Here is a 13,849-nt window from a genome sequence, read left to right as displayed (position 1 = left end):
ACAATATTTTACCACAACAGGAAGATAGACCTACCTCTTATCTCCTACCAGTAAATCCCAATCTCCTTTCCCCCCACATCTGCCCTAAACAACTGTCCCCAGTGCAGGGTTATTCTTATATGGCTCATAGAAGAGGTCAGTCTATGTGAACTTGTTTAACTACATTGCATCATTAGTCTAACCAAAGTCTCACAAGACAAAAGGCAGGCAGGATTTCTTTCAATGGAAAATATCTGTGTGCAGAACTTCTTAGAGGCCCCTGTCTGAAAGTGTGGCTCAAAGTTCTGGAAAAAACATAGTGGTTTCTCCCCAGGAAGTCTATAGCTTTCAGTAGCTGGTGAGACTACGAAAGTAATGGTTTCAAGAGAGACACCTTTGTCTTCAAATACAGTTAAATGCTATTTAAAACCAAGGCCATGGTTTATTTTTAGGGTTGTATGCTAATTAAGTAAAACTAAGGGTGATATACAAGGTTAGTCAGACTCAAAATAGATCTATTGAAACCAATGTGCAGTTACTGATGCCCATCGGTTACAATGGCTCTACACATGATTCAATTGGAATGTCACCCTAAGTTAATTGATTAAATTTGCATAAAACCTCACATACAAATAACCTTTCTGAAGGAAACAACATGTTTTGTTTTTTAGATGAGACACTCATTTGTCATAGCAGGCATAATCTTAAAAAGACATTTCCTCCTGCATGAGGTAGAAGGACACATGTCTCTCTTAAGGTAACACTTGCCACAGTTTTATAGGTATTTGTATTAAAAGTATTTTAAAATATATATATAAAGGAAAACAAAAATCTTCTGCCCAATAAATTAGGAGTAACCTTTCAGTTAATGAAAAAGCTATATGAAAAAGTTAGTAATTATGTACAGAGCAATCGCATACATGCCTTTTTAGAAGTAAAGCCTATTGATTTGAATGGGACATACTATCAGGCAAATTAGTATAGAACTGCAGCCTTCAACTGACCAAAATCCAGAGCCTGACATTACTTTATTAGAACCAATGCAACATGTTACAAAATATGACCAATTAAAATGTTGTAATAATGGTATGGCCCAATTGTTAATTTTGATTCCCTCCCCTCAAGTGGGTCAACATGGATCAAAAAGCACAGGAAGCAAATTAAATGTTGCAGCCTTATTCATTTCTTTGTTCTTAATAGTCTAGCAGGTCTCTCTGTGTTATATGCATCCCTAGCAAAATCTTGGTTTTGCTAAGTGAGAGACAAAAATCGGCAAATGTTGATTAGCGAGCAGATGCCCTGAGTCAGCTGTGACTGAAATTAGGGTAGCCAACTTTTTAACCAGCCTCTGCAGCTGGGGCTTTAAAAGTGGCTCCACATGTGGTATGAAGATAAATATCATCTGCTCCTTGCTGCCTAGCCCAGGTTTACAAGCACAGCTGCAGAAGCTTGTTGAAAATTGGCAGACCTCCAGTCATCCAAGCGTACTTCCAGTGAGTTCACATCCTTTCTTAAAGGGGCTGCACTAGTTACCAGTTCATTGCCTAGTCCATTTTAAGGGGTTGCTATTGGTATAAAAAGTCCTAAATGACTTGGGCCCCAACTATCTGAAGGAGCATTTCCTCTCATTTCACGACCTGCTCCTTGCTGCCAGTCCCAACTGTGGCTGTCCCAAGTTTCAGACAGGGTTATTTTCCAGCCCTATCTGGTGATGCTGGAGAGTGAACCTAGAGTCTTTTGCATGCAAATCATGTACCACAGAACTATGGATCCTCCCCAAGTGCATATCTTTGCTTTCTTCTTCCAGTTATACGCTCCTTTGAAGAAAAAAGCAAAAGTTTGCATATTTCCCTTCCACTTTGGGACCCAGCTGGGACGGGCACGACAGCACTTTTCCCTCTCATGCCGTTGGGCCCGCTCTCACTTAAATTGCCCCCCACCTCACTGAACAACCCTTTACCCGAAGGTCTCTTTCCCTTTCCCTTGAAATTTTAGCCCAGAGAATCCTGCCTGGGGGTATTTGTGAGGGGGTAACTAGTAAGTTGGAGTCTCAGACTGGTTTTCTTTAAATAAACAATAAAGTTTCATTTAAGGCAAGATAGTAAATCACTCAAAGGCATTCAACTTAGGTTGGTTCAGGAATACAGTGCGATTTCACTTGAATTTGTCCTCAGACCAAAGGGCTCTCCACACCCCCTCCCTTCACTGAGTTTATTCTTTTCCTTAGAAGAATCTCTCCCCTCCAGACTAGATTTGAGTCCCAGGTAGGCTGTTCCTTTCCAGCTCCTACTTCTCCTGGCTCAGCCGCTGCCTCCCAGTAAAATTCCAATCTATTCCTCCTACAGGACACCACATTCTGTCCTTCACAATATGCTCAGAGCAGAAGCTGTTTCCCTCCCAGAACCAACTCTTTTCCCCATTCACTCTTTATACCTCAGCATGTCTCCCAACCTCTCCAACCCTCTCAACTCCCACAACTAACTGTCTCTTTTCAAATCCTTTCCTTTTAAACTCTCCCTCCTGGAACCACGGCTAATCAGAGGCTGCCGTTTGTTAACCATTTGTTGGCAGGGAAGAAAGGGGGGGGGGAGAGAAAAGAAACACTTGTTGATCCAACCTGTTCAGCAAAAGCAGGGAAGGGAGTAGAGGGTGTCTCATGTGCAGTGTATAAATATGCATAACATGCCCCCCCTGCCTATATCCTGCACTATATGGAGCTATTTCCATTCCCTCTTCTACTCATTCATCATCATAATGATGCCGCCGCGGTGGTGGGAAATGAGAGCAGTCAGACGTGAGAAGCCTCTTACTGTATTTCTGCCTCGTGGCTTGTCAAGATCCACAATTTGAAATTGGATTCAGAAATTAGGAGAGGCTGCACTAAATGAGTGTTATTGTTGTCTTAATGACAGTAAAATGTGAATCCCCACAATGCAATGCATGTTCTATGTGAATCCTTCATCAGAGGCTCCACTCAAGAGTGCTTCGATTGGAGGTGGAGGGCTCTCACTGTCACACTTCAAATGCATCACTTGAACACATCTTATCTTTTCTTAAGAAAACAATGAAGAGAGGGGAATCGTAGCCCACGTCCCGTGGTTGTTAGTGAAGAAGCCTTGGTGTCTACTCTGTTTCCTGTTTGCATCTACAAAGATTTAAACTTGCGCTTCAGGTGCCCATATTGACTCAAAATTGGGCCAAGTAAACGCATCCCACATAATCTGCAAAGTTATCTCAACTCTGAAATCTTTTTTGTTTCCTATTTGGGTGAAAGTGCTGAATTTATGAACAGCAGGAAATTGAAAGGTATGTACCTTTTCCTCATTACTGGTAATTTGGGGCATGCTAATTTAGGCTAATTATTTTTGCAGAAGGTTACAAATCTTATGGTTCAACACTTGCATTAATTATTCTGATGACTAGTTATTATTGTCATCTTCATAAACCTTAGATAATCTCAGATTAGGTGGAGGAACAATTCCATTAATATTGGTAGGTACAATTAATGTTTGTGCTTTATAATTGCTACCTGATCTAAGGGACCGCTGCTTTTTATCCTGTGCCTTTTACCCTCTGAAGCCACGCAGCTTGAATATTAAAAACCCAATTAACTGTGCTCTGATTAACTGCTATTTAAAGATACCTTTCAAGAGATTCAGACCCTTTTTAAGATGTTCAAGCCTATCCCGAAAGGTCATCAAGGTGATTACTTTGTTCACCCCAATTTTATATTGTTCAGTAACTTGCAGGAAGAAACTACTGTATGCATGTTTACTCACAGAAGGAAGTCCCACAGAGTTTCTAAGTAGGCATAGGATTGCTACCTTAATGGATTTGCTTTTGGTAAGGGTCACTGCTACAGGAACTAATTTATACTGCTGAGGGTTTGGAGAAAATGTTTTCTTTGTTTTTAGGTAAAGGTAAAATTATAGGTGCAGTATTAAGCAGATTCTACTTTCATTTGCCTGGTATGCAGTGAGTAGAAAATAAACTATAGTCTTTTTATTCAAAGGACTACGGTCCCTGCATGCTTGGATCTCCTAGCCTTTTTCTTAAGCAGGTGCTTAAACGACTCTTAGCTATGTCCACACTTCCATATATACTACATCCAGTGTGCTACCACTGTTGGTTTGGGACATCACGTACACACAACATTATGCCCCAATCTATATTTTATGAAATACTGTTTGATGTGTTTCCTACCGATCCAACTTCAATCTGAATTGAGAAAAATATGACCTCTCTGTTTCAAGTCAGTAACGTGTAAGCAGGCTTAATCCTAAATTTTGCACGCTACCTGTTTCTGACGCAATATACTGAACGTAGCAGTGTATTTAGCTTGAGTTGCTCACATTTGTTTTAATTTTATTAGGTTCTACAAGGCTTTTTTTCCAGCCAGAACTTAGTTCCAGTACCTTTCAGGTGGGCGCCATTGACTTCCAGCTGTAGAGGCATAGAAAAGTTTTCATGAGCTGCTTGAAAGATGCCAGTGGAAACTACTGGAAACACTCCTGTTTCTTCTGCATCCAATGTGCTCCCACTGTTCGTTCTGGAGGCAGTTGTTCACACAGAAGCCATATCTATCCTGTGGTTTGTGAAATTCTGCATTTGGATGGCTTTCCCCAGAGCTATTGTTCTAGAAAAATAGGTGCCGGAACTCACAATGAATGCCTACCTTGTTTCTCTTATAATGGCCACGGTGCCCACCTGAGAGGTGCCGGACCTGAGTTCCAGCAAGTTCTTTTTTGGAAAAAAAGCACCAAACCAGTTTTCTTCCAAAATGAGAAAAAGAATAGCCTAGCTGCATTTTAAACTGGGCAGTGTATACACAAACTAAATACCTGACTTCTTGTTGAAGCCAGCTAGGCTACTACATGGGGAACAAATAACAAACCTTCCTCCAGATGTTCTCAGCAAACACGCTGGATTAAAAGGGCTCACTCAATAGGCCCTCAAGTTTTCCTGGGCACAAGTTATTGTGGGTTTTGTATGTAAACACCTGATCTGCACTTGTTCTACAGGATCAACAGCGTTATGTCAGATATAATAGACATCTTGTTAATTACAGCTTCCACAACATGCTGGTCTAAATATCTCTTCAGGCCTATTCAAGCCCTACGGCATCCTCACAAAATCACGGTATATTTTGCATTTTATTTCCCTTTGACCTCATTGCTTACATAACCTATATGTGCCTGCCAGCTTAGGTTAACTCTTCATGCATCTCATGACGTGGACACAAAACCGTATGTCATAACCAATTCATTAAACTTTAAGGTGCCACAAAAAATATTTGCTATTCCTGCTGCAACAGGTTAACATAGCTGCTCACTTGGAAATTGACACCAAACAAGAACAGGCGGAGATACTAATTAATTCAGGTTGCAGTTCTGTACTCCACATACTTCTCAGGGAGCAATCCCTATGGAATTCAGTGGAGTTTACAACTGAGACCTCAGGAAGCTCTTCTGAACCAATTTAAGACACTTAAGTGCTAAGTGCTGATAAAAGTGCAGTGTTGAAGTATCTGCTGCTTCTTTGCAAAGGGAGAGAACAGAACAGGTGGAGGCTGCACACCTTGTTTCCCAGCAGAGAAACAACCATGTCAGGATGAGCCCCTTCTGTACCAATGACAGACAATTTTCAATTTAGTTAGGTGCTGATTATTTGTAGATCTGCAAGTATCCACACTGTCTGTGCAAGGGAGGAAAATGGAGAGAAAATCAGAACAAATGGCCCTATTTCAGAGTCTTCATTGGCCACACCCCATGACTTTGTAGCAGCCCTGCCAGCTCTAATGGGCACCAAATGGCCCTGCTAAGCAGTATTTGTCTGAAAACATAGACATTCAAGGGAAGCTTGGTCTGAAAATGGCTGTTCGTTTCTTTCATTTTGTTCCTGGATTTGTTGCACAAAATGGGGGCAAGAGAGACTGGAAACGAAAGTGGAAGACTTAAGACCTGTGCACTGCGCAGGGGAGAGGATTTTCTCCCCAGCCCTTTCAGCCTGTGCCATTTTTCTGCTAGAGATCCTACCCCCAGCCCTCTGCCTGTAGCTCAGTGGTCTAACTGATGCTTTGCATGCCGAAGGCTGCAGGTTCAAGCTCTGACATCTCCAGGTAGCCTAGGAAAGATGGACGCACCACTTCCATCCAGGGTAGATAGTCCTGAGATAGATGGACCAACTCCTTCCTCCTGTGTCCTGCAAGTGAGACAATTATGCAGCAAAGATGTGTTGTTCTATCCCCAAGGGAAGTACCTTGAAAAGAGAGCCAGAGGGCTCTGTGCATTCCACTATTCTGTACTTGCATTGCACAAAGACCAAAGTTGGTCTTGACTCGAGTGCATAATGAGCCATGGCCTACCCACACCTTCTTTTTTTCTTCTAAAAATAAAGCACCTTTAACGCTCATGAAAACAAACATGAAAGGGTGTGGTCAGGGCCTGTAAAAACCTCAGAAGCCAGGGTGAGTATGGCGACTGAATGTACTGTTGAACAGGATTTCCAGTGGTAAGAGGTTATAAAGTTTATAGCACACCCCACAATTATAGGTACAAAAACCAGAATGGGGTGGTGGTGGGGGGGACATAGATGGACAGACCACATCGATGGGGCAGGGAGAGAGGTGTTTATTTTCAATCCTCCTCCTGGTTGCCCAAGCCACTCTGAGTGGCTTCCAACACATATAAAAACATAATAAAACATCACACATTAATAATTGTAACAATCTGATCAGATATAGAAAGTCACAAAAACTATGAAGTGTGTGTGTATGTGAATGTGGTTTTATTTTTAATATGTGTAAATATTTTTTTTATTATAGAAATGGACTGTTTTCAATGTATCCCTTGCTGGGTACCACTTGGTTTTGTAACGGCAATTATGATTATTTCCTTGGCGAAGAATGTATCGTACTACTTGAAGGAAAAGAAAAGGAAAAGTAAGAGGCAGTAGATTTTTTGGCTTATGAGATCCTTGTGCTTCATCCAGAAGTCGGTGCAAAATGCTGTCGTATGATTGCTAACAGGAGTGATACCCTGACAGCATATAATCCCTTTGCTCAGAGACCTGTGTTGGTTTGTTGATCTGCAACCAAGCCAAGTTCAAGGTGTTATTAGTAGTATATAATTTCCTTAGCAGCTTGGGACCAGTTTACTTGTGAGATCGCCTGGCCCCCATATATATCCTCTCAACCACTTTATGATGCTCGTTCCACATTTGCAAGAAGTTGATCTGTTGGTGTGGCAACACTCACACTTTCGAACTTCCTGCCTATTGATATCAGGCAGGTGACTTCTCGGTACTCTTTTTGGTGCCTGCTAAAAACCGTTTTTTGTTCAGAAAAAACATAGCTAGACGTGTAGAATGCTGATATGTGTCTATTCTGATTTATAGCTTATCATTCATTTTAATTACGTTTTAAATATTTTCAGTTGGTTTTAAGTGTCCCTCCCCCCTTCATTGTACTATTCTTTTTATATCTCACTTTGAGGCTTTACAACAATCACACATATATAAATCTCGTAAAATAAATAAAATAGTTACTGGAACCCTGTAAAATGTTTTCCTCCCTAATGCAACCAAAGCTTCAGTTATCCAATATAATAATGGGGAGAGTACCAGTGTTACATAAAATCACAAATATTTATTCAGCATTTCCTTTCAGTGCCAAGGAATTAGGCTAGATTTGAGCAAAGTTAAATGCTATTTTTTCTTAAGTAAGTGTCATTTGTGCTTAGATTGATCAGTTTGTAATTCATATACAAAAATAATACACGTTAAAAATGCCATAGTAGGTTTTCAATAATGTGAGGAGTAATGAGAGCTCAGGGCTAGAACACGTGCTTTCTACATGATCCTCTTGGTCCCTTCCAACTCTACAATTCTATGACTTTGCTGTGTTTTAAGTCACTCTGTAATATTGGGTCTGCAAGTGAGACTTTGTTGTTGCCAATCATAGCCGATTCTGAAGACTATACTGGGCTTTAGGGACCCATATACTTCTCTCTGTGTAAGTCTGCTTCCTGTGTGGAAGGGGAGCGGGTGGCGCTGTGGTCTAAACCACTGAGCCTCTTGGTCTTGCCAATTGGAAGGTCGTCGGTTCGAATCCCCGCAACGGGGTGAGCTCCTGTTGCTCTGTCCCAGCTCCTGCCAACCTAGCAGTTTGAAAGCATGTCAGTGCAAGTAGATACAGTAAATAGGTACTGCTGTGGCTGGAAGTTACACAGCGTTTCTGTGTGCTCTGGTTTCCATCACAGTTTCCCGTTGCTCCAGAAGCGGTTTAGTCATACTGGCCACATGACCCAGAAAGCTGTCTTTGTACAAACGCTGGCTCCCTTGGCCCGAAAGCCAGATGAGTGCTGCAACTCTATAGTCGCCTTTGACTGGACTTAACCGCCCAGGAGTCCTTTACTCTTTTTTACCTAAGTCTGCTTCCTGTGTGGAAGTAGAAGTCTGGAATTAGTCTGAAATTAATCTGGACATGATCACGAAGAGCTGCGCTCCTGCCACTGTAAATGAGAAAAGGTAAATTCTGCAGGCAAGACAGGCTGGAAAAACGTGCTTTGTAAATTGTAGGAACTATTTTATTTTTGTATGCATTCGAATAAGAGGGATGGTGGAGTCTAGCTGGTCGCCTGTGGGAGAGTTCAACCAAGGATGATTGGGTTAATTTTTATTAAGTTACTTTGCACATACTAGATATCCTCAGTTCTGGTTTTACTATACATTTTGATCACTTAATTTGGGATCTTAAAGGTTTTAAGAAAGCTTTTCTCTTGCACACTTTTACTGCAGAGTTGCTTAGACACAAGAAAATGTACAAAAATATGGATTAACTGAATTTATTAAGGGGATAACATCTAAACCTGAGCTATTAAATTTAGGCTGCTGCGCATAATTACTGACTGGAAAGGTGTAAGTCAGGAAAGATTTAAAATAATAAAACAGCTTTATAGAAGATGAGTTAAATGAAGGTGTGAAATGATTTCCTAATTTGCTCAAAATATTTTCCAGATAAAATATATGAAGACTATCAGCAATACGACCCAAGGTATGGCAAATGTTTTCTTTCCTTTTTTATGGGTGAAAAGTGATTGTGCTGGTATGGAAGGTTATCTTGATTACATATAAATGCAAATATTTATTTAAGACATTTCTGTACAGCTTTTCACATCATTCACATGACTGTGAACAACTTTAAAAATGCAAGATTGGCATTAAAACTGTCACATATAAAATGCAGCTGAAACCTTGTCCAGGGTTAACATCAATAGCCAACCTACTGAAAATGAAGCATTAGCAAAAGCGTTAAAGCATGGAATTTTTAATGTGACAAAAGGACCTTAATGTTGGTGCTTGCCCAATTTAGTGGGGAGCGGGGAGTGGTTCCATAGATTGGGCACCACCACCAAAAAGGCCATCACCTCCTCATGATTACCAAACAGAACTCTATCAGCTGTAGTACAACCAGACTCTCTTGCATCGTGGTATACAATATAGCTATAATTTCTTTCGCAGCTCTGGTGAGTTCTATACTGAAGAATGCCCTGTTTATGACAACCTGAATCATCATCACCATCAAGACATACTAAGTAAGTTGAGCTTAAGACGTCTGCCTCCTGTACTTAGGATAATATGTCAAAGCCTTTATTGTGAGAGTAAGCAAAGATTTGAATATTTTTTATTTTTATTGTAAAGGAACAGACTATTGCAGTACATTTAGCACAGCTGAATACAACGTAGCTAGGTACAATGTTTAAAGGTACAGTTGTATACAATATATACAGATACATTAAATGCTGATAACTGGACGCATGTCTATCATATGATTTTAACAGCCCAGGAATATTCTAAATGTATTTTCATATTTTATGACATGTTTAAAACGGCCATATTGCAGATTCTAATTAATTTGCTACAGCTCAGCACAGGATATTTAAATCATTGGTAGCATTACTCTAACTCTTTTTTTAAAAAAAATGTTCTGTTTCATACAATCTCCAGATGAAAGCTGCTATGAACAAATGAATGCCCACCCTCACACATCTGCCAATGAAGTACAGGTATTACTATGGAGACTTGCTTTCTAGAGAAGGTTGACATTTTGCATCGGAGCTGTTTGTATGAATGTAAATGCCAGAATGGTATGTTCTGATTCTCTTCAGTTGTCAGCTTGGTGCCCTTCTACTAGCAGAAGGCCTCTTCTGACCTCCAGGAAGAATGTTATTTAATAAAAGTCCCTTCCTCTCCCCGCAAACCAGTCTTTACGTTTGCAAAGCTCTTTCCACAACCTTTCTGCGGCCCACTATTTGCACCTAATCCAGATGCCTTAAGGTGCTGCACTTCAAGTCATCTTCTGCTAGTGCTTCTGCAAAGGTTCACTGAATAGCCCCAAAACATTTTCTCCTTATACTCCAGTTATTGCGTTTACACTTAAAGTCTTTATAAACAGTTATTAAGCACCACCAGTGTGCATGGCACTATACCAAGTGGTTTTTTAAAAAAAATGTTGCAAACCTAAGAGTAAGACAAATAAACAATGGCTCCATTCACACTAGTTTATTCTGTTTACATCTCCCTCACTCTTATTTTGCACATTATATTTGAGCTTTCACACGAGCCACTTCTGAGAGAGCCAGCATGGTGTAGTGGTTAAGAGCGGTGGGCTCGTAATCTGGCGAACCGGGTTCGTGTCTCCGCTCCTCCACATGCAGTTGCTGGGTGACCTTGGGCTAGTCACACTTCTTTAAAGTGTCTCAGCCCCACTCACCTCACAGTGTTTGTTGTGGGGGAGAAAGGGAGAGGAGACTGTTAGCCGCTTTGAGACTCCTTCTGGTAGTGATAAAGTGGGATATCACATCCAAACTCTTCTTCTTCTTCTGAGAAACTAATTGGGTATAGAGCAGGTTTACCGCTCGTTTCTGCTTTAGGTGATTCTGGAGAAATCCATTTGCAGCCCCCTTAACCCGGGGGTTTTGTGCAGTGACTTCCCAGCCTTTTTCACATGTTCATGCCACAGCCACTCATGTGACGAGCCATGAGGTGGCATACTGGCATGCACTGTGCTACCTGCCCATTGCAAGGTGTGTACCTATCCCCCCTTTTGCTTGACAAGAAAGTGTGCCGGTGTTTCGGCACAGAAATCCATTCTAGGTAAAGCCTAAAGAATGGCAGAAAGCAGAGGGAAAGGAATAGCGTGGAGGAATGACAAGGGTGAATGACAACATGTCGGTCACAGAACAGGTGTGTTCAGTGTGAAAGTTAGAAAAGGGGACAGATGCGCTGGCCTTATCATCTGTTAAACTAATGTAATAAACCCCACATACTGCAGCCTTATAGGTTCTTTTAAAAATAGCTACAACTCCATGACTAATATGAATTACTTATTCTTTGCCTTCTTGTAGCAGACAGCCGAGCGTCAGATGTGCTATGCTTCCTTGGATCACAGTGTCAGGAGGAAACATAAAAACCCTCGAAAAAAGAAATATCCTACCTTGGAAGTGGATGAAGACCAACTCACCAGAAGCAGCAACTTGCCCTCTGGCGCCTGCATTTACCTCAACAGTGAACAACTGAACGCTGAGAATAAACTGTCTGAGGATCCAACTCATGAGGATCCTCACAGACTATTTGGATTAATTCACACTATGAATGATGCCAATTTTTAGTAGGAATTTGGCCCAGCCAAGTTAATGTAGCTGATAAAATACTTGGAAAACAACTGAACAACTGGGTTGATACTATGTAGCTTAAAAATTAGCTGAATAGGAAGGATGTTTGTTCAGTAATAGCTCTACATTTATCTGACCTTTGCCTAGCAGGGTCCATTGCTAAGTAGATGGTCAACTGAGAAATAATATTGTGTGTGTGTGTGTGTAGGGGGATGGGATGGTGCTATGGTCTAAACCACTGAGCCTCTTGGGCTTGCTGATAGGAAGGTTGGTGGTTCATATCCCCGTGACGGGTTGAGCTCCCGTTGCTCTGTCCCACCTCCTGCCAACCTAGCAGTTCAAAAGCATACCAGTGCAAGTAGATAATAGGTACCACTGCGACAGGAAGGTAAACGGCATTTCCGTACACTCTGGCACTCACCACAGTCCTCCGTGTGCCAGAAGTGGTTTAGTCATGCTGGCCACATGATCACATCAACTTCTTAATGGGAGACTTGACTGAACTGAAACTCTGTCTGACAGGGTGCTTATGTAGATAAGCCTGATTCATACAGGAAATTCCTTTTCTCCCCTCATACTGTTTCAGAGCTGACCCCATTTCCATAAACATGTATGTACAAACCAGGGCACATAGCTATGTAGCTAGAGCACTAGTCCATAAAAGGAAGCCCTTAGGTCAGGCATAGGCAAACTCTGGCCCTCCAGATGTTTGGGACTACAATTCTCATCATCCCTAGCTAACAGGACCAGTGGTCAGGGATGATGGGAATTGTAGTCCCAAACATCTGGAGGGCTAGAGTTTGCCTATGCCTGCCTTAGGTTTTATACCGGAAAGACTAAAGTGTTGCTAACTTTTCAACATGAACCTTGCCCATCCATTATGCATTTAGGATTTGCCACATTGTACATTTAGAAACACCATGCATATTGTGTGTCTAGTAACACGGTGCAATATTTAGGGCTAATTAGTGAATAATGTTAACAGCTTTGGTTCATCTAATTAACACTTGTACAACAAGCAGATTTAATGTCCACATATGTTTTGTTTCCTGCTGATAAGTACTGCTAGAGCCGATCCCCATTGCTCAACGAGTGTGTAATGTCTTGTGCATCTGAATTCAATTGTCTGGAAAGAAAGGGGTAAATGAGGTGTAAAAATAAATCTCCAAGGAAGAATTTGACATTCTTCTAGGTATTTGAATTATGACTACTGTCTTTTTACACAGTAGTCTGTTTTATAATCTATTCCTTATTATTCCCCAGATATACTCACTTAGCTTGGTCTAAGGCTGTACCTGGTAATAAATTTTTAAAAGATTTTTTAAGTCTGGTACTGAAAAAAAGAGTTGCAGTTAAGCAAATTTAATTCTATTGAAATTGGTGGCATTTAAGTGCAGGCTGTTGGGAAAAAAGGCTGGTTGATTTAGGATTGTGTCTAATTGTAGCCTTGATGACCTGACACATCTTCTACTAGCCGAGACATCTTTTGTTAGTTTAATGGTAAATATTTAGAGATGACATTTGCTCTAATTTTGTCCCCTTTGCCAAAATATTTATTCAAAGTTATCCTCACCTAATGACCTAATCAAGTAAATTAAGAAGTTAACATTGTTAATTCATGCTTGATCTGTAGAACTGCACAAATGCTAGTATATATTTGCCAGGCCATCTGGCAGCCCTTAGCATGCCAAATTTCTGTGCTGCCAAGCGTATCTCAATAAGTAGTTCAGAATAAGTCTGCACTCAACTGGATGCACTGTAAAAACTACAGCCAGGCATTTTAATTTATTTTTTAATGTGGGAGTGCAGTGCAACTTTCAAACAGCAGGAGAAACTAGCCATTTATATGTAAATAAATACATTATTACAGCAATCATATAGTGCTACCTTTCATCAAAGCCCTGTCTGAAAAAGTCTCTAGGATGTTATCTAAAAGAATGCCAGGTCAACGCACATTTCACTAAGTCTCACAGTAGAAACTTGGAAAGGCATCTTAAATGATGGAAGTATAGATATATCTGATGGCAAGCTGCCATATTATCATTGTAATATACTGCTGCCCCAAAGCACTGGTATGTGCCATTATATGCTCTTATGTATTGAATACAGCTTACTGTTTATAAGGCATTCCTCAAATGTCCAATGTATTCTCTGTAAAATAGGCTAGAATAATTTATTCAGTATTATCGAGGGGAAGC

At 40.8% G+C, this 13,849-nt stretch overlaps 1 protein-coding gene across 2 annotated transcripts; it reads left to right on the top strand.

The window, feature by feature from the left end:
- The first annotated feature begins 2,458 nt into the window (after positions 1–2,458).
- TRAT1 (T cell receptor associated transmembrane adaptor 1) lies at positions 2,459–11,852 on the top strand. Of its 2 annotated transcripts, XM_083737484.1 has the most exons (7): positions 2,459–3,285; positions 3,719–3,822; positions 6,803–6,919; positions 8,995–9,031; positions 9,499–9,572; positions 9,985–10,043; positions 11,385–11,852. In XM_083737484.1, exons 3-7 carry the CDS (start codon positions 6,805–6,807, stop codon positions 11,646–11,648), a joined length of 549 nt encoding a protein of 182 aa, XP_083593610.1. In that variant the 5' UTR covers positions 2,459–3,285; positions 3,719–3,822; positions 6,803–6,804; the 3' UTR covers positions 11,649–11,852. The 2 variants fall into 2 exon arrangements, with proteins under 2 accessions (XP_083593610.1, XP_083593609.1); XM_083737483.1 differs by lacking the exon at positions 3,719–3,822 and having other exon boundaries at positions 2,461–3,285.
- Positions 11,853–13,849: the final 1,997 nt, after the last annotated feature.

This window comes from Podarcis gaigeae, assembly GCF_964106915.1.
Source record: "Podarcis gaigeae genome assembly, chromosome: 4".
Taxonomy (NCBI): Eukaryota; Metazoa; Chordata; class Lepidosauria; order Squamata; family Lacertidae; genus Podarcis; species Podarcis gaigeae.
The sequence above is the reverse complement of the archived record's forward strand: the minus strand, read 5'-3'. Positions and strand labels throughout refer to the sequence as shown.